Raw genomic sequence first — 27,468 nt, forward strand, 5'->3', positions numbered from 1 at the left:
GGAAGGAAGGAAAAGAGTGAAAGAAAGGAAAAAAGAGAAAGAGAGATGATGGGAGAAAAGGAAGAAGAAAGAAAAAGAAAAAGAAGAACGAACGACCTTTTAGTTCAGCAAAACTAGTCAACCCATCAACTGTGCCCCGAGGACATCCCTCCCAACTTTCTCCAGCAGGCATTTCTACTAGACTGTCTAGTGGTCTACTGTCTACTAGTTAGTTGTCCAATTGGGGGTCACCCCTCTAGCTTGATTATGGGTTAAGCTTCCTTGAGGTCCTTCCTTCCTCCCCTTTCTCCCGGGCATGGGTAAGAAAGGGTTAGCCTCTGTGGGGCTGGGGCGCCCCGCTGTCACTACACATAGTCTTACACACACAGTCTCACACACACACACACACACACACACACACACACACACACACACACACTCGCGCGCACACACTCTCACACACACGCACGCTCAGGGGGCCGGGTTTGCGGGCGACCAGTCCCCAGAGTTTCTTCGCTTTCCCTGAAGGAGGCGCCTGAGCTGAGATCGCGCCAGGCGGCCGGGAGGGGAGCTCCCCGCGGCAAGGTACAAATGAGGCCGAGCCCCGCGCCGGCTGCCCTTGGCAGGCGGACTCCGTGCGCGCTCCGAGCTCCCGCTGTAGCCGCCGCCGCCGCCGCCGCCGCTGCAGCAGCTCTGCCCGGCTCGCCGAGAGCTCCCCTGCTTAGGACAATATCCTCCTTCTCTCTGTTCCTCTCCTCCCTGTGTGTGTGTGTGTGCTCCCTCTCCCTTTCTTTTGCTCGCTCTCTCCTCTGCCTTCTTTTCTCTTCTCTCCTTTCCTCATCTCTCTTTCCCTCCATCTCTCCCCTTATCTTTCCATCTCTCCTCCTGAGAGCTCCCCCCACCCGGGGGCTCCCCTGTCACTCTCTCCCCCGTGGATCTAAGGTAGAGTCCTTAGAGACCATCTAAGTCTTACTTATTCTTGAGACCAGAAGGGACCTGAGAAATCAATTAAAGTCTCTTTCCTTTCTTTCTCACTTTTTCGTCTCTCTCTTTTTCTCTCTCTCCCTCTCCCTCTCCTCTTTTTACCGTCTCTTCTTGCCGGCATATTTCTTCCTTTTTCTCTATCCCCCTTTTCTCCTCTCCCACACTTCTTGGATTCTCTCTCTCTCTCTCTCTCTCTCTCTCTCTCTCTCTCTCCTCTCTCTCTCTCTCTCTCTCTCTCTCCCTCTTTCCATGTCAGAATTTATGAACTCGAAGGGACCTCGGAGATCCTCCTAGTCTGTTTCTCTCTGCTCCTCTCTTTTTGGGGAGGGGGCGATCTCTTCCCTTGTAGCTGTCTTCTGACTCATTCCCTCTTTCCTCCTATCTGCCTCTTTTTTCTCTTGCTTCTTTCTCCCACTCTTCTATTTCTCCAGTCTCTGTCTCTCTGTGTGTCTCTGTCTCTCGTCCATCCCCACCCCACCCCCCTTCACCTCCTCGTGTTCCTGGCCAGCTCTTGCTCTTTCCTACTCTTTCAGCTCTGCCCAGGGGGCTGGAGGTGGAAGAATGGTTTCCTGAAGTCAGAGTCCTCTCTTCCTTGCTGGGATTTGTCCTTCTCTGGTTCCCTCGGACAGCCACCCCCGGACCCGTGAGTAAAAGAGGGGTATGGAATGAAGAGAAGAGGCTTGGGTGCTGGGAAAGTAGCCTGGGCTGTGGGGTATCCCATTCAGCCCTGATACTTTCAAAGACAAAAGATGGAGAGACATCAGGATTCACTGTCTGACCTCTGTTTTGTCACCTGGGAGAAGGGGGAAATCTAACTGAATAGGAGCATGTGTGAGAGACAGGCAGACAGAGACAGAGGGGGGTGATATGGGTATGGTTATCAAAGTAAGGGGAGAGATCATTGTCTCAGAGAACCACATCAAGGCTCAGAGACAGGGAGATAGTCTGGACAGGATTAAAGAAAGTACCATTGGAATTTAGCAAAAGGAAAGCCCTCTCCAGGCTTAGTTGATAAAGGAAGGCTTCCTGGAAGAAGTGGAACAGAATCCTGGGCTCTGATAGATAAAAATTAGATACAGTAATAGTAATGTTTACTTAGCACTTTAATGTTTACAAAGCACTTTTTCAAAACAGCAGGTGAAAAATAATATATTATTATTATTAGCCCCATTTTACAGATGAAGAAAATAAAGCTCATTGACTTATCCAATATCCCACAGGTAGGTAGTAGTCTAGCTGGGACTTGAACCCAAGTGGTCTGGTGTGGAGAGCACAAAAGAGGGGCATTCTAGAATACAGAAGTAAGACTGAAGGATGAGTTTGGAGGCACTGGGGACATGATTGTAGGGGTCAGTTTGTGCTGGAGAAGAGAAAGACCACTGTTTCTAGTGAAAGAAAGAGCATGCAAGGTTGAATCAAAGGATTTGTATTCAAGGATTGGCTACTTATCACTTCTATGATCTTAGGCAAGCTATTTAGCTCCCTATACCTGTTTCCACACCTGTAAGATGAGGGAGGTTTAGGTAACGATCCCTAAAGTCCTTTCCAATAATCTAATCTTGGGATCCAAGAGAAATTAAACTGAATTGGACAGAGGTTCTGCTTGCTCTAGATCACAGTTCCCCCACATCTATCCAAGGCAAGCAGTTGGCCAAAAAGAAAATAAAAAGGTTCATAGATGAATGAGGTGTGAATATGAGTAGGAGGGACCCAGGCTAGCCCGAAGAAGGACTTTCTGACTTTCTGAAGTGGGGAAAAGAGGTCAGAACCAGGAAAAGTTGAGGAGCAGGGCTGAAGAATCTCTGGTTGGACCCTACCATTGCTTACCTGGGTAACACTACCTATGTTATTTTAGACATGCTAGAGAGGCCGTGTTGGCTTTGTGGATAGCGGACTTGAAGTCAAGAGGGCTTAGGTTTGACTCCTGCCTCAGATACTTAGCTGTATGATTTTGGGACAGGTCATTTAACAACTCTGAGCCTAATGTAAAATAGAGATAAAATCCACAACTTTTATTTGATGGAATTAAAACCAAATGAGATAGATTAAAATCTAAAGCATTTCAGCTGCAGAGTTGTCAATGAAGTCACACTACCTCTTTAGGCCTCTTGCCTGAAAAAAATGAAAGAATTGGAGACTAAAAAACATTTTCATTAGAAAATAAAGTAATTACGCAGTGGAAAAGAGAGGATTTGTAGAAGACTTGGGTTCAAATTCATCAGCTAATATTTAAATATCTGTGTGACTATGGGAAGTCAGTTCACTTCCTTGGAGCTAAGTTTCCTCATCTTTAAATGTGGGGCTGGACCTTTGAGGTCTCTTTTAGCTCTAAATCTATGATCTATGACTTTATGGTGATTGGCCTAGAGGCAAGAGGGCTGGTCTAGGCAACTTCTCGAAACTTTTAGGCTTTCTCTTGGCATGTGTCCTTTGTTCCTTAAAAGAGCCTTGTTGAGAGAGACGTGAAAGAGAGACAGAGACAGAGAGAGAAAGAGGCAGAAAAGAGAGAGAGAGAGAGAGAGAGAGAGAGAGAGAGAGAGAGAGAGAGAGAGAGAGAGAGAGAGAGAGAGAGAAAGAGGGAGGGAGGGAGAGGGAGAGGGAGAGGGAGAGAGACAGAGAAAGAGAGAGAGAGAGATAGAGGTAGAGACAGAGAGAAACACACATAGAGAGACTTATCATGGACTGGTCACATGGACCTGTCTTTCTTTCATAAAGTTAGTTTTAAGCCAGAGGTTTGGGGCAAGCTGGGTACTAGCACTGAGATATTCCCTGGCTTGGCCTTATACACCATTTATACTCCCTTAGGAAATGCCCATCCTGAGATGTCCTTTCTTCTCTCCTCTCTACCTACCCAATGGTGACATATCTGGCACTTAGAATGTTAGAACTGAAAGGGACCTTCAGGATCAATCATCTCTCATTTTGTATATGGGGAAACTGAGACCCATTTAAGGAGATTGACTTGCCTAAGTTCATTATTCAGATCAGTGGCAAAAATAAACCAGAACAGAGATTTCTTTAGTCACTTCCCTCCCTTCAAGGCTCAGCTCAAGTCTCACCTCTCCTATGAAACCTTCCCTATCTCATATCCTCCACCATAATTTAGGGCCTCCTCTTTTTTTGTCCCCTCATTTCAGAAAACTGTAGCATTCTCTATAATTTAATTATCTGGCAATATTGCATAGGAGAGAGAGAGCCCTGAACTAGGAATCGGGAGGCCTGAGTTCTAATCTTAGCGATTTTATCTTAGACAGATCACTTCCCCTTCTCTACTTTGGACCACCCTCTCCCAACTGTTAAATGAGAGATCCTGTTCAACTCTTATATTTACTCTTCTAACATTCCAGTGTTCTAAGGTCTCTTGTTCTAACATTGTCTTCTAAGGTTCCTCTCAATTCTAATATTCTGTGTTCTAAAGTTCTTTCCATCTCTGACATTCATTCTATTTTCTAAGGTCCTTCTAAGACTTGTAAGTCCAATAAAATTCAAATAAGTAAAACCCTAGTGGTGAAATTTCAGGCATGGTTTGCCAGGCTGGTTGTGGGCATAATATTGGGCAGGAAGGCTTTTCCTCTGCCCTTTAAGGTCCCATGACTTAAGCTGACAACTACTTTACATCAGCATATTGGCCTTTGTTTGTAGAGAGTGCATTGTTGTAGGGTGCCATTGATACAAGATGCTAATTACATTTATCTCCCTCTGTGGAGAAACTGAGACTCAGAGAGGCTCAACCTTTGATCCCAAGTTATACAGGACAGCAGTGGGACTAGAACCCGGAGCTCTTGCCTCTTAGTCTCATTGCCTCATTCTCCCTGGGTTCAATTGAGTGAGAAGGATTGGGTGATCATAAGTGCATCAGTCTTTCCATTTGTAACATGGGTACGGGTGATGTGGCAAGACAGGTCAGGGATTGGATTCAATTCCAGTTCAATTAATTCTACATAAACCTATGAAGTGCTCATTGTGTTCAGAGCCTAGAGGAGACACGAAGTATAAGTAAGACAAGGTTCCTGTTCTCATGGAGGGAAAAGATAGTCTGGTGGAATATGGAAAACCTTTTTGGAAGTCAAGGAATTGTTTTAATTCACTAATCTTCAATAAAGACCTTTAATACTCTTTTTTTTACCCCTTATCTTCTGTCTTAGAATCAATACTGTGTATTGGTTCTAAAGCAGAAGAGAGGTCAGATTTGAACCCAGAACCTCCCCTCCCTAGTCCTGGCTCTCCATACACTGAGTCTCCTAGTTCTATCCACCCCCTTTCCTCAATACTCTTAATACATGGTTGTAGTGGAAAGAACCCCTGACTTGGAGCCAGTCGACTTGTATGTGTTCTTGGGTTAGCCCTTCACCTCTCAGTCTGCTCCTCTGTAAAATGAGGGTAGCAACCATGATGTTCTCTAAGGGTCCTTCTAGGTCTCGTAGAAAGCCATCTGGTGCCACTTCATTTATAGGTCTCCTAAACCTTTCAGATTTGATAGCAACGCATGGTCAAGAATGTTATGTTGTATCTGGCCTCAGACACTTCCTAGCTGTGTGACCCTGGGCAAGTCACTTAACCCCCATTGCCTAGCCCTTACCACTCTTCTGCCTTGGAACCAATACACAGTATTGGCTCTAAGACGGAAGGTAAGGGTTTAAATTTAAAAAAAAAAAAAAGAATGTTATGTTGTGGGTGTGAGAGCGCTTCAGCTAGGTTTTCTTGAGTTCCCTTCCAATCCCTGGTTAGAATGGTGGGAAGAAAACCACTCCTCTCTGTCATCTCACAGATGGATCCTTTACTCCAGTCCCAGACCAAACTCTGATCCTGGATCCTCTTCCCCCTCCCCCAGACTGCGGCCAATCCCCTCATCACATCAAGGGTCTTACCAACGTGTGGATGGTCACCCTGCAGAATCAAGCAGGGGATCGTGAACGCTGTCTCCCTCATTGGAATACGGGCTCCTAGGAGGAAGGGTCCTGGCTTTTGCCTTTCTCTGTCCCCAGCACTTGACCTAATGCCTGGTATATAGCAAGTACTTAATGGTGGCTCATTGACTGGGTCAGTGCATCCCAGCACTGCTGCAGGAGAGACAGCTTGGAGCACAAGTAACACTGATGGCTGAGTTGGGGAAACCGAGACCCATTTGGGGAGAGGGACTTGCCTAAGTTCATTATTCAGATCAGTGGCGAAAGCTGAACCAGAACAGGGATTTCTCAAGTCCACCTTCCCTGCCTTCAAGGCTCCACTCAAGTTTCACCTCTCCTTTAAATCATTTTTATTAGAATGTTCTTTGCCTTGAGCAGAGCGAAGGAAGCTTGTAGAAGAAGACATGGCTGGAGAGGAAACTTCAGTTAGCCTCCCCCCGCCCCTGGAGTGGGTCCCTCCTCGTGAAGTGTGTAAAGGACCTGAAAGCTCACTGAGCCTTGGATGGGGCCATCTTGGAGGCTGTTCCTCGAAGGAAGAGGGGATGTTTATGCTGGAGAAGGAAATATTTAGGAAGCTGCCTCGGGAGGGCTTTGAGTGGTAACTAGAAAACTCTTGTCAGTAATGTTGTAGACATTCCCATTTAGGTACGGATTGGACCAAGGGACAGGTGAGGCCCCTTCCAACTCTGAGATTCTCTCTGTGACTATCAAAGGATCTGGGAAAGAGAGGGTGATATTATTAAGTGAGACTAACAAGTGATTTTAAGCTTTCCTAGCATCTAGCCTAAAAACTTCATTTTCCCTGTTCCTCTCTCTCCCATTCATTCCCACCTTAGCACGAATACTGTGCCCTTGCTCCCCAATCTGGCATCTTTTCTCCCCACCCCCATCTCCACAGGGAACCCAGGGAGTGTATCTTGCATGGAGATCTCATGTCCCTTTTGGACACTGTGGTGTGAATGCCAGTTACTGGTTTCCCTCTCCTCCAGGGGGCTCAGATATTGCAATCCTAGCCCTCCCTGTGAAAAAACAGCTTTTGCCTTCTCCTAAAGGCATTTTAAGCAATAGTGAGAGGCTTGGGGAGATACATTTATGGACTGGATTGGCGTGGGGCACCAGATCACACCATAGGCAGCTACATTGGCAAGACCCAAACTCCATAGTATGGGGAGACCCACATCCAGCAGCAGCTCTGCCACTCACCAGATGTGAGACCCAGCGGAGACATCGCTTCCCTTCTCTGGGTCTCAGTTTCCCCTTTTATAAATCAAGTGATCCCATCTTTGTTTTTAATACCAGCATTTTACTTAGGATGTTGTTAGAGGTCTACACATAGAACATACCCCAAAGAGTCTTCCAAAAGGCAATGGAGAAGCCCATGATGGGGAGTAAACAGGAATTATACAAAGGATGTCAGAGGAATGTATGCCTGGAAAAAAATGAGGGACAATGGATAGATGGACAGTCCATATGCCCCACTGGTATTCCTCTCCCAGCATGAGAAGAATGTGCAGGAGATCCCAGTATTTTGAGGCATACTTGTGGTCAAGAGTCAAACAGGATGCAAGGGCATGTCTGGTTGAAGGGAATACCCACATTGGTGAGATTGCAGGACCATGGAAATATTACTGGTCCCTGGGAGGTGGGGTGGAGCAGGGAAACCAGGTGACAGCTGGTGGGCTGAAGCTCAGAGAGGGATAGGGCAGAGGATACAGTACAACCCTGGACAGGATGGAAGGAGAGAGGAGAAGAGAAATCTCAGTGGAGAGGAGGAGGCAGAGAACCCAATTTCTGCCCTGCTGTCCCACTCCCCTAGGCTTCCTGGGGACAGCACGAATAGCTGACCCACCTCAGTCTCCAGATGTATTCAGGAAGCATTTGGGTAGGTGTGGAGCTGGCTAGGTCTTAGAAATCTCTCCACTGAAAGCCTGACTTCCCCAGCTGTCCTTCTCAGGCCTCTCTTTTCTCTGGCCAGTAGAGGTCTCCGTTACACACTCTCCAAAATGTGCGGAGCAGGCGCCAGCTGTTCCAGCTGTTGCACCTGTTCCCAGCTGCCTGGGCTCTCAAGTTCCCCCAGCCAGCCGCACTGGCGCCCGCCTGGGCTAGCTGGAGAAGGGCTGCCTCTTGTGTGTGTGTGTGGAGGGGGTGCCTTCAGCCCAGGAAAAGGAGGGGGGCTGCCACCCAGAGGGCCAGGAAGATAAGGCCAGAGATCATCCCAGCCATCCCCTTCTCAGCAGGAAGGACCCCACCCAAACCAGTCTCCACAACTGAGAAATGGACCCATATCCACAACTACCCACAAAAAGGTGCTTGCTTCAATGGTCTTTCCTTCTTTTCTATGTCCTAGTAAGGGAACATGCTAGTAAGGATTCACCTGAATCATTAAAGGTGATTTCAAGCCCTCCCAGTCTCAAGAGAATGAGAGGAGAGGCTTCCTGCCAACAATCCCCCATTGACCCAAAGACTAGCATCAGTGCTCGGCTCTGCTTGTAGGAATTTACTAACATCCTCTATCTAGCTTTGACACTCTGTCTTCTAAGGACCCTGGTGGAACTCTATTGTGAGTGCCTGGAAGACATTTGTCAGGCTGCTTTTGTAGCTTTGTTAGGGAAAGGTGGAGGGAAAAGGGAGAGAGAGAGAAAGAGAGACAGGGACAGAGAGAGAGAGAGAAGAGACAGAGAGACAGAGAGAGAGAGAGAGAGAGAAAGAGAGAGAGAGAGAGAGAGAGAGAGAGAGAGAGAGAGAGAGAGAGAGAGAGAGAGAGAGAGAGAGAGAGAGAGAGAGATAGAAGGAAGGAGAGAGGGAAGAGGAGCAATGAGGAGAGGGGAAGTCATCTTGGGCGGGGGGGAGACTGCTACAGAGGGAATTCTTGCTCAGATTTGACTGGGACTAGATGACCTCTATCTATATGAGGTTTTGTGAGGTGGGGGCAAAGAGAAGAGAAGGTGAAAAAGAGTAGAGAGAAGGGAAGAAGTATGGGGGAGAAAAAGAGGGAAAAATAGAGAGAGAAGTAAGGTAAGAGGAAAAGGGTCTAGGAGAGGAAGGTTGGAATGACTGCTGGAAAGGGGAGGAAGAGAGTAAGAGAAGGAATGAGGACAGAGAAAGAAAAAGAAGGTAGAGAGAGATTGGGGACTGGAAAGGAAGAAGAGAACTAATAAATAAGCACAGAAGAGAGGAGAATGGGGAGGAAAGAATGGAGGAGGAGATAAATAAAAAGGAGAGGAGCAAGAATGGGGAGAAACAAAGAGTGGAAACAGAAAGTGAGCAGAGATACCGGGAGAGGAAAGGGGTAAAGTGCAGTGGGAGATGTGAAGAAAAGGGAAGAGCAAGAGAAGATACTGGAAGGCAATGGAAAAGGTGGCAGAGAGAAAAATAATGAGAAAATAGGATAGGATCATGGGAGTTGGAGGGGGACCTCAGAAGACAGAAGGTACATAGCCTTTCCAGTGTAATCTAGTTCTGCTTAGGACCGTCTGAATGGCAGTGAATTTCCTTCTTAAACTGAATCTCTTCATTCCTGTTTCTGTCCTTAGCCTGAGTTTCCTTTTAATAGAACCATGCTGACACTAGGTTGTGGTATAGTCAGGGGAAGGAAGAAACTGCCTTTGTCATCAGGGAGCTTCCTCCCAGTGTGGCTAAGGAGGCAGGACAGTATAGTCCATGACATTGTGCTCATTACACAGTAAAAACTCAAGAGCATCAGAGAAGGGAAGGATGGTTGGCTGTGTTTTCAGGGTGATCTCCCAGAGGAGATGAACTAAGGCTGAAACTTGAAGGAGTGGGTATGAGAACGTGGGTGTGCTGGGAAGAGTGCTAGATTTTGAGCCAGAAGACCAGACTTCTAATTAACATCATTTGGCAAGGCAAGTCACTTCACCTTTCTAGGACCATTCTCTTTCCAATGCGATGCATAGATAGTCTCTAAAGGCCCTTCTAGCTTTAAATCCAATGGTTCAGGTGGGGACAGAGCCACCCAAATGTACTAGTTGGACTCTACTCTCAGTGAAAAAATAGCACTATGTGGAAGGTTATAACTTTGTTCAGCAGGGTGTGGGGGAGTGAATCTTTTGGGTGAGGTCATGATAAATAAGTAGCTTATTTGATGTAAAGTGGGGATACTATATTTACTGCCTCCCTGATTGGACTTTTTTGAGGAAAGTACTTCATTTGCCTTCAAGGGAGAAAGATATGGAAGGTGGTATCACCACTATAATATTTTGCCCCAAATCCTTCATGGCTTAGGAGAAGAGGAGGAGAAGATAAAGTGAGCATAGAAGTATAGAAGAAGATGAAGTGAGGTGAAGAGAAGAGGAGGAGGAGGGAGATGAAGTAAGACCAGAGGAAGTGGGAAAATGAAAGTAGGCAAAGAAAAGGAAGAGGAGGAAGAGGGAGATAAGGTGAGACTAGAGGAAGCCCAGAGGGAAATGGAAGGGATAAAGAAAAAGAGGTAGAAGGGGAGGAGGGAGATAAAGTGAGGCTGGAGGAAGTGGAGAGAAAGATGAAAGAAGGTGAAGAAAGAGAGGAAGAGGAAGGAGATAAGGTAAAGATGGAAGTAGAGAGGAAGATGAAAGATGAAAAAATAGGTGAAAAAAGAGAAGAAAATTATATAAAAGGAAGAAGAAGAAATGGAAGAAACAGGAAGGAGAGATGGAGGAGGAAGAGGAGATGGTACAATAGGAGATGAAGACATAAGAGAATAAGAAGGGGAGATGGAGAAATAAAAAGAAGGAAGAGTAAAAATTAAGGAAAGAAAGAAGAGAGAATAAGAGGAAATGAGGGTTATTGTGAGGATCAAATGATCATATTGTAGAGTGCTTAATGCAACATGTGGCATAGAGAAGATAATAAATGCTTGCTCCCTTCTTCCCCTCTCCTTCTTTCCTTCCTTCCTTCTTCCTATTCTGTGCTAGGCAAAGATACTAAGACAAAAATCAAATAGTCTTTGCACCAGGAGCTTAAATTGTACTGGGAGAAACAACATGTACCCAAATACATTATTATAAAACATATGTAAAAGACACGCAAAATAATTTGGGCATGTGTGGGGAGGGGAGCGCTCATTTATAAAAAGATTCTCCCATCATGGAGGAGGTGACATTTGAGCTCAGCCTTGAAGGGAGTGAGGATTTCCTAGAGGCAGACTATTAGAGACCACGAAGTCCCTCATACAACATACCCAGAGAAAAGAGTGATTTCTCCAATGTCGAGCAGCAAAAGCCAAGACTAGAACCCAAGTGTGCCGTTTCTGGTTTTTCTCCCTACACCAACGTGTCTCTTATAGATGCCCCTATCCTCGTCTTCTGAAAGGCAAGCATCTAAGAGGGCCACCCATAACTGAGTTCTTCGAAGCAAACTGGAGTACTGCAAGTTACTATCTCCATTTCTTTGCTCTTGCTGTTCCCTCTGCTTGAACCTGCCTCATCCTCACCTTTGGACTGTTTAATTATTTTTCTGCCTTTAGAGCCATATTCAAATGGTGTCTCTTCCAGAAAACTTCTCGATTCTGTACTGGTGACTCCAATCCTTCCCCCACCTCTAAGTGAACTAAAAACTCCGTTTCCATTTCTCTGATGTACTTTAAATTGTATTATTATGTGTTTTATAGATGTGTGTGCTGAGATAAACTCACAAGAGAATTAGGGTGTGTTAATCCTAATGCCAGGGGACCCTTGAAGACATCCTGCCCAGTCGGTTAACCTTCCTCTCCCCCTCCCAGCCTTGGCACCATCATGGATCACTGGTTTCTTTGGCGAGGGAGGTAGCCCTGGGTCCTCCTTTCTCCCTGCCCCCCCCCAATGCTTTCCTGCTTAGACAGCTTGGGGAGAGGGGAAGAGGGAGACAAAGATTGTGGCAGTGGAGTGAGGCCTCCCCAGGGGAGGCTGGTCCCCCCCAGCCCCACCTCCTTTCTCTGTTTCTACTAGTTCTTTCCCTCCTCCCCACCCCCAGGGGTGGGGGTGTCCCAGCTTGGGCAATGGCTGAGGCACTCTCTCTGTCTTCCCTTTTACGAAGGAGGAGTGAGGAGTGGGGGGGGGGGGTCCGGTCAAGGGGGCCATGCCAGTTGGCAGCAGGGGCAGAGGCCTTGGGCCGAGCAGGGGCCGCCCCAGACGAAGGTGGGACTGTGTTCCTTCAGGCCCAGGCTGAGTCCTCTGCTGTGTTGCAACAGCTCCCTCCTCTACCCCCCCCTGCCCAAAGGGGGAAGGCCCAGAGAAATAAAGACATTATTCACTCCTTAGAGAGTTGGTCTGGCTTTAAACATGTGAACCTCAGGCCCAGCAGGCGGCCCCTTCCCTGCCAGCAGCCGGGCAGAGATAAACACAGCAAATTTGATACAGCCTCACTGGAAACAGGATCCACTGCTTCTCCCTGGGCCTCCTCCCATGGGCCCAACGGGTGAACCTGCGAGTCCCCTCGATTGTCCAGAAGGAAATGGGCTCGAGGGTGGACAGATTACGCTGTCTCCGGATCTCCGAAGGGCTGGCCAGGAGCAAATGTGAGCTTGCTAGTGGAAAGAACGCTGGATTTGGACTTGAAATGAGCAGGAGTTGGAGTCCCAGCTCCATGGCTTCCTAGTGTGTTTGTGCGTGACCTTGGGCAAGTCCCGCCATTTTCCTGTTCAATTTAACAACCATTTATCAGGGGCTCCTAACTAAGTATGAGGTGCTGAAGAGAAAACTATTATGTAATATGAGATACAAAAAAAAAGAGATAAAACAACCTCTTTTTTATTATTTTATTTTATCATGTTATTTTTAAAGTTCATTTAATTAATTAATTAATTTAGAAGATTTTTCTATAGTTACCTGAATCATGTTCTTTCCCACCCACCTCTCGTAGCCAGTGAGCAGTTTCACTGGGTTCTCCATGTCAAAAAAATGAGCTCTTAAAGAGGGGACAAGTTATAGATACAGAGATAAGTATAATACTGGTGGCAGAGGAGAGACTCAGACACAATGGTTCAGGAAAACTTGAGGGAAGAAAGATCATTTTCATAGTTTATAAATAATGTGTCAATTGTTTAGTGTGATGCCTAGCACACAGTAGGCACTTAATGCATGCTTGTTTCCTTGCCCCAAGCCCAAATGAGAGATCATTGATTTAGAGGTAGATAGGTCCATCCATATGTCTGACTCTCTCATTTTAGAGGTGAGAAAAATCATCCCCCCAAAGAGCTAAGTAGCCTAGTTTATAAGGGGCAGAGTCAAGATGTGAACCCAGACCCTCTGTCTCCAAATCTAGCATTCTTTCCATAGAACCATGTCTGTAGGGGCAGCTGGGTGAGTCAGTGGATTGAGAGCCAGGCTTAGAGATCCTAGGTTCAAATCTGGCCTCAGACACTTCCCAGCTGTGTGACCCTGGGCAAGTCACTTAACCCCCATTGCCTAGCCCTTACCACTCTTTTCTCTTGGAGCCAATACACAGTATTGATTCTAAGATGGAAGGTAAGGGTTATAAAAAAAAAAAAAGAACTATGTCTGTCATCAGCTGAGAGAAAATCTATAATAGTAAAGGGTGGGGAAGATTGAGATGAACTCCTAGGACCTTGCTATCTTGAGTTTTCTGCGGTTCCAACATGGGGTTGGCTGTTGGGAAACTTGAGCACTAGGACAAGTCATTTCCCCTCATTTTCCCCTTGTGTAAAATAAGGGAGCTGGATTGGAGGACCTCTAAAATCTTTTCCTCAACGGACATTGTAGGAGTCTGTTTTTGTGCCCCAGGACAGAACTAGAATTTAAAGAGGCCAGTTTGAGCTCAATCTGGGGAAGTGCATCATTGATATTTGTGCAAGATCAAAAGATCTGGAGGAATTCTGGGCCCCTACCACCACCACCCATTTATGGGAGGACTCAGATTAAACTCATAGGATGAGAGCACCTGGATAGGATGTAATAGGCAACATTTGAGGAAATTGATAAAAGGAAGGGAGAAAAGCTACCTTCAAGTGTGGGGATATAGGGAAGGACTTCCCAGTTATTAAAGACAGAAAGGGATAGAAACAAAGACGGACAGACAGACCGAGAGATGGAAACAGAGACAAAGAGAACGCTATCTCTCTCACACACACAATACAATGGTCTGCCTTAAAGAGGTCATGAGATCTCCGTTACTTGGGATGTTCAAGTGAAATTCATTTTTAAAAAATCCTTCCTTTCTATCCTAGTAACAACTCTAAGACAGAAGGGCAAGGGCTAGCCAAATGGGGCTAGGTGACTTGCCCAAGGTCACACTGTCTGAGGGCAGATTTAAGTGAAGTCCATTTCCCCCCTCTCTTCCAGGAGAGCATTGAGGCGATGTCTATTTCAGAAGGGAGTTGTGTTCTTCCTCTTGTCAAGTGGAATCTGTCCCTACCTAGGCTGGAGATCACAATGGTGAAGTGGAAAGCTCATTGGATTAGGAGTTAGTAAACCTATGCTCAGCCGTGTGCTGGTAAATGTTTAACAGCTGGCAGTCCCCCAAAAAAGCACACATGACACGCTTTTAATTTTCATCTGCATTACTCACATTTTCTCCATCACTTTCTTAAGTCTAGACAATTAACAAACCAATAAATCAAGTCCAGATTTGCAGTGAGGAATAACTGCTCACACTGAAAATTTAACGACCAGCTCTCAAGAGCCCATAGGAGCTAGCTAGCTCTGGCATTTTATCCCACCTTGTTCTAAATGAAGATCCGAGAAACGCACCAAATGTCAGGGTTTGAAGGAACCCTGGGGATGGCCTCTTCCAGCTTGTATCCAACCAGGAATCTTCCCTCCACTTCCCAGGCCAGCTGCCAGAGCTCCCTGCTTCCAAGGCAGTGCAGAGGAATTGGAGTAGCTTTAGTTTTGGATGCGTTTGTCCTTTTTTTCTCGCTGCGGTCTGCCCCTCTGCACCTTCCCTTCAGTTCTCCACCTTCTGCCGTGTGGGGCTGGCTAGAGTAAGTTGAATCCCTCCTCCACAAGAAACCCCTTCACATACTTGAAGACAGGGACTCCCCCAAGCCTTCCATTCTAAGGCATGATTTCCAGGACCATCACCATTGTGGCCTCTCCCGTAAGCAATAATAGAAATAATAATAGTTCTTATTGTGTGCCCTTTACAATTATTATCTCATTTGATACTCATAACAACCCTAAAAGGTAGGCGCTCTCATTATTCCCATTTTACAGATGAGGAAATCAAGGCAAAACAATGGTTAAGTGACTCACCCAGGGTCTCCCAGCTAGTAACTATCTGAGGCTGGATTTGAACTCAGGTCTTCCTAACTCTAGGCCTGCTTCTGTTTAATATCTAATCTAACAGTGAGCATCCTAAAATGTGACCCCAGCACTGTACACAGAACCCCAGATGGGTCTTGATTAGAGCAGGGGATGGCAGGGGACAGCAGGACCGATCACATCCCTCGTCCTCAACACTGCCTTTTTTGATGTGCCTGATACATGGTAGGTACTTAATAAAGGTTGATTGACTGACTATATAACCCTAAGATCAAGTTACCAGTCTGAGCTCCCATGAACCCCAGATCCTTTTTGTATGAACCTATGTCCAGTCAGGCTGCTTATTCCATCTGCTCTGGCCCAAGGACTCTGGCAAGAGGTTCTTTTAGAAGGCCTATGTGGAGTCACAGGACAGGGAAAGTCATTGCTTAAAGGGTCCTTGGAACTTGGAGCATTAGAACTAGGAAGAACTTGAAAGCAAAGAAGGTCAGCCCCCCGCCTCCCCCTCCACAAAGGACCTGAGAGCATCACGTAACAGAGCTGGAAGGGACCACAGAACAGAGAATATCAGCGCTGGAAAGCATATTTTAGTCCCTTCATAAATATTTGCTGATTGATTGAATGACCTTAGAATATGCATTGTCAGAGCTGGAAGGGGCCTTAGAATTCAATTCAGCAAACATTCATGAAGCACCTACTGTGTGCAAGACACACACACACACACACACACACACACACACACACACACATATATATGTTTCCCTGCTTTCATGGAATTTACCTTCTTATGTGGAAAGAACGAGTATATAATTAACAATTAAAAAAGGAGAACAATGACCTTAAAAAGGAAAAAAAAAGGAATATTCTCATTTTTGCTTCTTAGAGTCCCTGGTTTCTATCAGGACTCAGCTCCTTCTTGACATTTTTCTTGGTCTCCTCATTTGAAAGTTCTCCCTGTCTCTCTCTCTCTCTCTCCCTGTCCTCGAGTTATCTAGATTGTTTAGAGGAGTATTTGAAACAGCCATCCTTTATTTTTTTAGTACATTTTTTGTCTCTTTACTTTTCATCTCCCGCAGGAGATAGGAGCTCCCTGATATCAGGGACGTCTGTAACATCCTCGACGTTTTGCCTTTGCTTCCCTTAGAAGCCTGTAAGGGATTGGCTGTGTGACTGAACAAGTCACTTGGTCTCTCCGTGTTTTAGGAAACTCTCTAAGACTCTTAAGTTGCAGACAAGGTGTTAAGCTACATTGGCGGAGGCATTTCCCTTACCCTGAGTTCCTAATACCTGGCATGTAGATGCAACCTAGTGTTTTGCTTTGTTTTGTTTTTTTAACAACAGAAACAAAACTTTATGCACCTGTTGGGGAAAAATACATTTTAAAATTTTGTAGAAGCATGTTTCAGATGTCTCTTAAAATCCTCCTTAGCCCATGCTTGATATTCAGAGTTCGTGTACATGGATGCCTTTTCATTAACGAAAGCAGGGAGATAAGTTAGAAAGCTGTTAGCATCAATGAATCTCCCTACCTGAAGGAGAATTCCATCTACAACATGCCTTACAAGTCATCATCCAGCCTAAGAAGACATGAAGGCCTCAATGGTGTTGGTTACCAAAAATAAAAAAGGGATGGATTTGGAGTGAGAAGATCTGAGTTTGAATCTTGGCTCTGTCACATACTATCTCTGTGACCTTGGGAAAATCACTTAATCCATCTGGCCTCAGTTTCCTTACCTGTAAAATGAAGGGATTTGACTAAATGGGCTCTAAGGTTCCTTCTAACTCTAAATCTATGATCTTATACACTTCCCTAAATTCACCTACATAAATTCAAGCTCCATTAAAAGCAGACGAAATTCCCACTAAAGACAAAGAGACAGATTGTCTCATTACATGTGGAATGACAAGTGACCGCACCGGGAGGTGCATTACTCTGTATTTGAAGGACCAAGCAGGTGCCAGAAACAGATAGAAAGGACCATGGGAGTTCCAAGTAAAAGAGACCACTAGCCTAGGAGATTGGAGACTAAGGATAATAATAATAATAAGGATCAGGACTCAGTGACTTTGGCTGTGGGAACTTGGGCAAGTCATTTCCCCCCTCACCAGAGCCTTTCTCATCAGCAAATTGAGAGCGTTGGGCCAGATGACTTCACATAAAACAGGGGCAGTGTTTTTCTGCTTGGTCCCAGAGAGCCTGAGAGAGGCAGTTTTAGGCTTAGTTTAAAGGAAAACCTTCTAGTCATCAGAGATGACCAGTGAAATGGGAGATAGAGTTACTTGTCCCTGGGAGGTCTTTATTTGGTTGTCAAGGATAAGGCTATGATTTAGAGCTAGAAAGAACTCTGAAGAAGAGAATACAGAATGTTAGACCTAGGAGAGACTTTAGAGAAGATCTGTTCTAACCTCTCAAATGGCCAATGAGTAAACCCAATCTTGAAAATGACTCCCCAAGGTCCTCCAGTCCAGAGCTCTATCCCCTTTGAAATTACCTTGTATTCATTTTTTATATTTTTATGGGTACAGATTTTCTCTCCTGTTAGAGGGAAGATAACGGTCTCATTTTTCATCTTTGGAGCCATCAAATAGTGCCAAGCACATAATAGAGGAAGGAAAGGGTGGGAGAGAAGCAAACATTTATTAAGTATCTACTTTGTGCCAGATACAATGCTAAGTACTTCATACATATTATCTTATTTGATTCTTGCAACCCTGTGAGGTAGGTACCATTATTATCCCTATTTTATGGTTAAGGAAACTGAGGCTGATTCCTTATATGGCATTAAAGAGAGAATTTTTATTCAAGTATTGGGTATTAGAGTATTTTTATTCAAGTAGTGGGCATTAGAGAATTTTTATTCAAGTAGTGGGCATTAGAGAATTTTTATTCATAGTGGGCATTAGAGAATTTTTATTCAAGTAGTGGGCATTAGAGAATTTTTATTCATAGTGGGCATTTAGAGAATTTTTATTCAAGTAGTGGGCATTAGAGAATTTTTATTCATAGTGGGCATTAGAGAATTTTTATTCAAGTAGTGGGCATTAGAGAATTTTTATTCATAGTGGGCATTAGAGAATTTTTATTCATAGTGGGCATTAGAGAATTTTTATTCAAGTAGTGGGCATTAGAGAATTTTTATTCATAGTGGGCATTAGAGAATTTTTATTCAAGTAGTGGGCATTAGAGAATTTTTATTCATAGTGGGCATTAGAGAATTTTTATTCATAGTGGGCATTAGAGAATTTTTATTCAAGTAGTGGGCATTAGAGAATTTTTATTCATAGTGGGCATTAGAGAATTTTTATTCATAGTGGGCATTAGAGAATTTTTATTCATAGTGGGCATTAGAGAATTTTTATTCATAGTGGGCATTAGAGAATTTTTATTCATAGTGGGCATTAGAGAATTTCTATTCATAGTGGGCATTAGAGAATTTTTATTCATAGTGGGCATTAGAGAATTTTTATTCATAGTGGGCATTAGAGAATTTTTATTCATAGTGGGCATTAGAGAATTTTTATTCAAGTAGTGGGCATTAGAGAATTTTTATTCATAGTGGGCATTAGAGAATTTTTATTCAAGTAGTGGGCATTAGAGAATTTTTATTCATAGTGGGCATTAGAGAATTTTTATTCATAGTGGGCATTAGAGAATTTTTATTCATAGTGGGCATTAGAGAATTTTTATTCATAGTGGGCATTAGAGAATTTTTATTCATAGTGGGCATTAGAGAATCTTTATTCATAGTGGGCATTAGAGAATTTTTATTCAAGTAGTGGGCATTAGAGAATTTTTATTCAAGCATTGGGCATTAGTTGATCTCTGAAGACTCTTTCAACGTATTTCTAAGGACCCTTCCAAGGAGACGTAGGGTAGCCTAGTGGATTAAGAGTTGAACATGGAGCTAGAAAGACCTCAATTTGAGCCCTACCCCTGATGTATATTGACTGTGTGACCCTGAGCAAGTCACTTAACCCTATAGCGCCCTAAAAAACTCTCAGTTTACAAGTTGCAGAAGAGGTGCTTGCTTGCGTTGATGAAGGGTATTCCCTCCACTGGGAGTTCCTCATACCAGTGAAATCAAGGGGCCAGTCCCTATCTCTAAAGTTTCCTCCATGAGCTCCCAAGTTTTTTGATAAAGATCAGTTTAGCTTAGACCAGTCAGGGAGGGCTCCCTAGAAGAGGTGGGACTCAAGCCGAAGACCTTAGGGAGGGGAGAACCATCAATAAGCGTTTATCAATTGCCTACTGTATGCTAGGTTCTAGGTATCCAGACCAAGTCAAAAACAAAGCAATCCCTGCCCTTAAGGAGTCTCCCTTCTCTTAGGGAAACATTTACAAAGAAGCACACCACAGTACATGCTGCACAGATGCCAAGGGCTTTCTTGTTGGGAAAGGAAGGGAGGAGGGGGGTCAGAAAAGGCTCTCTGCAGAAGGCACGGCTTTGGCTGGGTTTTGAAGGAAATCCAAGAGGCAGGATGAAGACGTCCTCCTGAGGACGACTAATGTATGGCTGGTTGGTCTTTCCAGGCCCTGACATGTTCTGCCTTTTCCACGGGAAGCGATATGCCCTGGGGGAGAGCTGGCATCCCTACTTGGAGCCGCAGGGGCTGATGTACTGTCTGCGCTGCACCTGTTCGGAGGTAGGTGGGTCCGTCTTCCTCCACTGGGTCCAAAAACATGGCCACTGAGAGTGACCTAAAAATCACCCCAGAGGGGCAGCCGGGTGGCTCAGTGGATTGAGAGCCAGGCCTAGAGACAGGAGGTCCTGGGTTCAAATCTGGCCACAGACATTTCCCAGCTGTGTGACCCTGGGCAAGTCACTTACCCCCATTACCTAATCCTTACCACTCTTTGGGCTGGAACCAATACATAGTATTGATTCCAAGATGGAAAGTAAGGGTGTTTTATTTTTTAAGGGGGGGGAGGGGCAGCCTGAGTAGCTCAGTGGATTGAGAGCCAGACCTTGAGACAGGAGATCCTGAGTTCAAATCTGGCCTCAGACACTTCTTAGCTATGTGACCCTGGGCAAGTCACTTGACCCCCATTGCCTAGCCCTTACCACTCTTCAGCCTTGGAACCAATACATAGTATTGATTCTAAGATGGAAGGTAAGGTTTAAAGAAAAAAAGGAATTAAATATGAGGTAGTTTGGGAAGAAGGGCAAGGGAGCAGGAAAGAAGATGGTTCTTAAGCTTCATCTTAAAGGAAGAGAGCTACTTTTAGACAGAGATAAGGAAAGGATGAGGTCCAAGCATAATGAAAAGGCTTGGAGGTGGGAGATTGAGGGCCATGCATAAAGAACCAAGAGAAAGCCAGTTTGGCTAGACCACATTGTGTGGGAAGTGGTAATGTCCAACAAAGCTGGAATGACACTTTAGAAATCTAATCAAGATCTTAGGTAAAGGGCAGCTGGATAGATAGTGGATAGAGAGCCTGGCCTGGAATGAGGAGGTCCTAGGTTCAAATCTGACCTTAGACACTGTATGATCCTGGACAAGTCACTTTACCTCTATTCCTCAGCCCTTATCGCCCTTCTGCCTTAGAACCAAAACATAGTATTGATTCTAACCCAAAAGGTAAGGGTTAAAAAGGGGGGGGCTTCAGATTCTAAGAGGGATCCATGAGGAGTGCAGATTTTTCTTCTGTGTCTGACGTTGGAAGGAAAGAGTGGAATCATGGGGAGGCCAACGTTGGGAAGACTTGAGAAATGGTGGGGAGGAGCTAAGGTAGTTTGATTTAGACCAAGGGTCCCCAAACTACAGCCTGCAGCCCACATGCTTCCTCCTGCGGCCATGTATCCAGCTCCCCCTGCACTTCCTGAAGGGGTACCTCTTTCATTGGTGACCAGAGAGAGGAGCTCTGTATGTGGTGGCGCCACAAAGCACGGCATCTCTCTCTTACAGCACTACTTCCGGTGACATCATCCTTTGTGTGGCACCTTGTTCTGAGAGTAACTGAATGAGAACGAGGCGCTGCACAAAGGATTATGTGGCTGCACAATGGAAGACGTCAGCATGATGAGCAACGATGGGGGGAGGGGATTCCCCACTGTATAGTGGTGGCGGTGATGGGCCTGTGCAAGGTGTGACAGGCCCATCACAGCCAGCGCTGCAGCCTCCGCTATCCCAGACAGCTCTATACAGATTTGTTCATAGTTCATTTTTATAGTCTGGCCCTCCAACGATCTGAGGGACAGTGAACTGGTCCCCTGTGTAAAAGGTTTGGGGACCCCTGCTTTAGACGGCGGTGACAGAGCAGCTTAACATTAACAGCAATGATAACTGAGGGGTGCAGATTAGCTCACATACACCATCCTGTTTGAGGCTCACCGCTGCCCTTGGAGGAGGCAGGAGGTGCAGGAATTATCCTCCTTTGGGGGATGAAGAAGCGAGAATCAGAGACGTTCAGTGACTTGCTTGGGGTCCTAGCTAATAAGCGGGCACGGGAAGAAGGGGTAGGGATGGGAACATGGTTGGGGAAGAGAGAAGAGAAGACAAAATGCAGAGCAGCCCCTGTGGGGAGTGAGATTACCAGTGGGCGGTGGTAGGGGTAGGAACATCACTGGGCATCATGGAGGACCAGGGGCAGTTAGGCAGCCTAAAGCGACAGCGGGGAGAATCCGCTCAGTTTCCTTCTTTTCTCCAGGAACACCGAATGGATCCTAGAGCAGGAAGTAGGCAAATCTGACGATGACAGTTATCTGGGTGTGAGAATCTGCCATTAGATCAGAAGGGACTGTCCAGGGAGCAGGAAATTCCAGACTTGTAGCTGGTGAGATCCTGAAGCAACTGATTGCAGGGATCTCGGCTGGGTATGGAAGCAGGTGAAGCCAAAGTGGGAAAGATGGATGGGGAGAATGGGAATGTTGGGGGTCCGGGGGCTGAAGGCTATGATGAGAGCCAAGAGGGTTTTGGTTTGTTTTTTTGTGAGTGAATGAGAATGGGAGAGCAGAAGGGCAGGAAGCTGTGGCTGGAGAGAAGCCTTGCACGGGGTGCAATGAGACAGTGCCAAGTGTGTGGCTGTTGGAGGGGGTGGACTAGGAATTACGAGATCAGATGGTTAGGGTCAGCTGTTACTGAAGCCCCTGAGGATTGCGGCAGGGGATGAAGAGGAACTCTTCTCTGATCATGAGCTAGGCATGGAAGTCAATGAGGAAGCTGGGAGAATGGCCTGGAGATGACCAGGGTATGGCGGCAGCAAGGAGAGGGAGAACAGATTACAAGCAGACAAAAGAAGACAGGCTTATTGAAAGCTGGAAGTGGAGGAAAGATCCCAAAGGGGAGTACTAGCGGGAAAGCCAAGAGCTCAGTGACTCGCCTAAAAATACGTGCCTGGCTAGCCTCAGAGCCAGGAGTGACCCGTGTCTCCAACCTCCATGCTCAGCACTCTTCTCAGTCTACCAGCTGCCGCTAGATCCTGATGATGAAGACGATGCTTGGGTAGCACAGCAGAGGAAGCACTGGAAGATCTGAGTGCAGATACAGCCTCCAGATACTTCCCAGCTGTGTGACCTTAAGCAAGTCATTTAGCCCCAATTGCCCAGCCCTTATTGCTCTTCTGCCTTGGAACCAACACTTAATATCAATTCTAAGGCAGAAGGTAGGGGTTTAAGGGGGGAAAATTATTTCTGTTCCTCGTGTGTGTTGTTGTTCAGTTGTCTGAATCCTCATGACCCCACTTAGGGTTTCTTGGCAGAGATACTGGAGTGGTTTGCCATTTCCTTCTCCAGCTCATTTGACAGATAAGGAAACTGAGGCAAACAGGGATAAGTGGCTTGCTAGCATCTTCCTGATTTTATCTCCTGTGCCATCTAGCTGCCTGTTCCACTTATGTGGCAACTTGGTACTCTTGAGAGTATTCATTCATTCATTCATTCATTCATTCATTCATTTCTATGGTAATCCTGGGAGGAAGGCAGCTCAGGGATTGCCAAGATCATTTTATAGATGAGTCTCATACTCTGAGGTTCATGAGTTTGTATTAGTACAGTGGAAAGGTCACTGATTCTGAAGTCTGAGGATCTGGGTTCAAATCCACTGTTACTTGAGCCAATCAATAATCTGATGGTTACTACCACAATACTTATGTGATCTTGGACAATCTCTCTGAGTCTTACTAAGTGACCTTGGATAAATCATTAATCTCCGGAGTCTTAGTCTCCTCTAAAATGAGAGAATGAGGCCAGATGGGCTCTGAAGCCCCTTCTAGCTCTAATTTTAGGAGCTTATGAGTTAACTAAGATTCAGAAGGAGGGAGGGAGTTGCCCGAGGTCGCATGGTCAATCAATATGCATTTATTAAGACCTTCCTGTGTGCCAAGCCCAGTTCTAAGCCCTGAGGATACGGAAAGGCACCACCAGAGCCCCCTCCCTCCAGGAGCTCCCACAGCTCATTAGTGACACAGCCCCTAGCTTCTGGTGTAGGCGTTTTCTTGTTAAAGGCTTTTAATAATTCTGTAGAAAGTCAAATCAAATAAAATCACATCATTCTCCAACCTTGCTCTGGACCGCTCAAGCTCATCGATGCACTCCAACTGTACAAATCACAATGCTTCCACACCTACTCATCTGGCACCACTTTGGCCCATTTGTTTTTGTTCAGTCATTTTTCAGTCTTGTCCCACTCTTCGTGACCCCATCTGGGGTTTTCTTGGCACAGATCCTGGAGTAGTTTGCCATTTCCATCTCCACTTCATTTTACAAATGAGGAAACTGAGGCAAACAGGGTGAAGTGACTTGCCCAGGGTCACATAGCCAGGAAGTGTCTGAGATTACTCAGGCTTCCTGACTTCCTAGCTCTCTATCCATTGTGCCCCTCAGCTGCCCCCTTTTGCCCTTATCTTGCCATAAGTCCATCACAGGGCATCTATCCAGTGTGCCAGGGACTGGGCCAGGGGAATTGAGGGGTCTTCCTTTCGGCTCACAGGAGGGATCTCAGAGGCCATCAAATCCAAACTCCTTATTTTTCAGATGAGGAAACTCAAGACCAGGAAAATTAAGAAATTTGCCCAAGATCACACACAAGTGTCAGAGGTCAGATTAACTTGAGCCCAGATTCTCTGACTTTAGAACCTTTTTTTTTTCTTAATAGAGAATCATTGGTCATCTCTCCTTTTTTTTTTTTAATCTTCCTAGGAATTTGGGGAAGGAAAATTGGCAGGGGTTGGGATGGGCCTGGAGGAGGAAATGCCCCATATGGATATAGATACCCAACTCCTTTTCAACTTAGAGTCTTACAGCATTGCCCCGGGGCACTGGAAAGTCAAGGGACTTGCCCAGGGTCACTCAGGGGGTCTGTGTGAAAGGTAGTTCTTAGCTCCAAGCCTTCCTGATGGGAACACTGGCTCTTTATGCACTCTGCCAGCCTGCTTCTCTCGAAAGGATTTTTTATGATCTCATAAACACCTCTGTTCTTCACAGTTATGTTGCTAAAGGAGAATTTTTAAGGCTAAATTTGCTCCTCTGAACAAATGTTTGGCTTTTTTTCCCCCTAACCTTTTCTTTCTGCCTTAGTATCAATTCTATCAAACTAGTTGTAAGCCAGAGACTCTTAGGATCAAATGAAATCAAATCAAAAGGGCAAGGGGCAGGCAAACAGGGTTAAGTGACTTACCCAGGGTCACATAGCTAAGAAGCATCTAAGGCTAGATTTGAACCCAGGTCCTCCCACCTCTAGACCTGGCTCTGTCTCCTGAGCCACCCAGCTGCCTCTGTACTTCACAGATGCATTTTGGAGGAGAGTTTTTAAAGCTACATTTTGTTCTGCTGATCAAATGTTTGGCTTTTTTTTTTTTAAATAACCCATGAACAATAAGCGCAGTGGGGTCTTGTGTTCTCAGTGCCTTCCAGCCAGGAGTATCTGACAGTAATAATACAGTCTGCTATGGGGCATCAACAAGCATTAATTAAATGCTTCAAATGTGCAAGGCAAATAATAGCTGACATTTATATAATGCATTGTAGTGGGCCAAGTATATTGCCTCATTCCATCTTCTCAACAATCCCATGAGGACGTTACTCAGATGTTATCACCATTTTAAAGGTGAAGACTGGAGGCAGCTGGGTGTCTCGATGGATTGAAAGTCAGGTCTAAAAATTGAAAGTCCTGGGTTCAAATCTGACCTCAGACCCTTCCTATCTGTGTGACCCTGGGCAAGTCACTGAACCCCCATTGCCTAGCCCTGACTGCCCTTCTATCTTTGAACCAATACACAGTATTGATTCTAAGAGGAAGGTAAGGGTTTAAATAATATTTGGTTTGTTTTTTTTTTAATGATGAAGACCTTTGGGTCAGAGAGACCGTGCCAAATTAACTCATAGTCACCCAGTTTTGAAGTGTCAGAACCAAGATGGGAAGCCTGGTGCCATGTTCCCTCTCCATTGCCTCAAGGCAGCTCCAGGACTAAGAGAAGCAGCCAAGGTCCCCCCTCTAAGGAACCAAAGGCATCTTCGGCCACAAAGCAGAGGGATTAGCCCTTGGAGGCTATTGTGTCGACGCCTTCATTTGATTTGATTTTTTCAATTTTCCACTTGCAGTTTGTGGATGGCTTTTGTTTTTGCGCTATAAGCTTTTACAGACGATTCCTGCTTTGTGGTAGATCTTGGGAACCAAGTAAAAAGAGTTAAGGAAAATTAAAAATGCAGCGGCCTCGTCTGAAGGCTCACAGGACATTTTACATCTGGAATGTCCTCCTATGTAAAAAAATAGCCCCCAAAATAGGAATCTGTTTTCTCTCCTTCCCATCCTGCACCTGAGAGAATCGAGAATAAAATATACTATCATCCATTACAGAGAGGTTATATAGATTTAGAGTGTGTGTGAGACATGGATAGATCTAGATATACACCCATTTATAGATATAGATGTACATGTGTGTACATATATGTATATGTATATACATATATATGCATACTTAATGTGCATGTAGATACAGATGTATTTTTTTTTACAAAGGACAGCTAAGTGGCATAGTGGATAGAGCACTGGGACTGGAGTCAGGAAGACCCAAGCTTTATTCTGGTCTTAAGATACTTGGTAGCTGGGTGACCTTAGACAAGTCACTTCACTCTGTCTGCCTCAGTTTCCTCATCTGTAAAATGAGACGGAGAAGGAAATGGCAGACACTCCAGCATCTTTGCCAAGAAAACCCCAAAGGAGGTCACAGTCAGTCTTGACTGAAACAACTGAACCATATTTGTGCTTAGCCATTGGGGGAATTTGTTTTGTTTGACATTCCCTCATTTTACAGAAGGGGAAACTATGGTGCAATTCAGAATCAGAAAACCTGGGTTCAGATCCTGCCACTTACTGCCTGTGGGATTGTGGGCAAATCCCTCCCTCTCATCTCGTCCTCAGTTTATTGGTCTATAAAACTAGGGATTTGGACCTGGGTTCCCTTCTTTCAGTTGCCAAAGCTTCTGGCCTTTTCTCAATTTTTGTCTTGCCTCTGATGCTGTCAGTTCTCTTTTTTCTTGAATTCTGTCTCCTCTCTTGGTTTTTGTGTCCCCTGCTCTCTCCTGGTTCTCCTCCAACCCAATGATGAGCTCAGAGGTCCCTTTCAGCTCTCGATCTATGATCCTCTGAAATGCTCTGACCTCACCAAGATGGTGACTTACTGAGAGGTAGGGGGATGGATGTTATAATCAGGGAGCACCCCCCCCCTAACTGGCAGAGCACTTTGGCCCCCTGCAGGAAAGCTGCTGTACCGAAGCTTGAAATGTCTCTTGGCCCTAAGCCAAACCCATTTGTGACATAATTCCTGATGGTGTAATAGGCCCTGCTGTCTCTGTTCTCAGGGAGGAGGGAGTGGGTGGATGGATGGATGGGTGGGGGGTGCTGACGTCAGCTCTTCAGACAAACAGCAGGTGTTCCTCAGCCTTGGACATCTGGGGCTGTGTCCCAGCTGGAGCTGGTCCCCTGAGGCACACCCCCTCTTCCTCTTGGTACAACTTTCTCTTTAATTTACACAAGAGATAGAATGGGGAGATTCCCACTTCTCTCCCACTCTCTGTTTCTGGCAGGCCATAGGGTGAGAGGTCTCATATCCCTGCCCTCCATCCCTATCCCTTGCCCATTTTCCTTGCCCCTGATTCCTCCCTGTCCTCAGTCAACAAACATTTACTAAAGGCTTACTGTGTGTTAGTGAGTGCCAGGGGTACATAGGAAAACCGGAGGAGCTCCCGTCTTAATAAGAGAGGCAGCAAGTTCTGCAGGAGATGGAAAGCCAGAAGAGAATCCCAGCAAGAAGGCACTGGTGGGGGTGGGAGGTACTGGCAAAGGACTAGAGTGGAAGGTGGCACTGGAGGTGAGCCTTGAAGGAGGTCAGGAAAGCTAGAAGGCAGCAGTGAGGAAGAAGAGTGTTGTTAGATTTAAATTAATATCTACCAGTTCTTATTTTCCAC

At 45.5% G+C, this 27,468-nt stretch overlaps 1 protein-coding gene across 1 annotated transcript in view; it reads left to right on the forward strand.

Annotated features, from left to right (window-relative positions):
• The window catches only part of CHRDL2 (chordin like 2), an 89,631-nt gene that overhangs the window by 1,046 nt on the left and 61,117 nt on the right, over positions 1 to 27,468 (forward strand). The window contains 1 exon segment of the mRNA XM_001367459.5: positions 19,596 to 19,708. Coding sequence (XP_001367496.4) covers positions 19,596 to 19,708 — 113 coding nt within the window.

Source organism: Monodelphis domestica, chromosome 4 (genome assembly GCF_027887165.1).
Source record: "Monodelphis domestica isolate mMonDom1 chromosome 4, mMonDom1.pri, whole genome shotgun sequence".
Taxonomy (NCBI): domain Eukaryota; kingdom Metazoa; phylum Chordata; class Mammalia; order Didelphimorphia; family Didelphidae; genus Monodelphis; species Monodelphis domestica.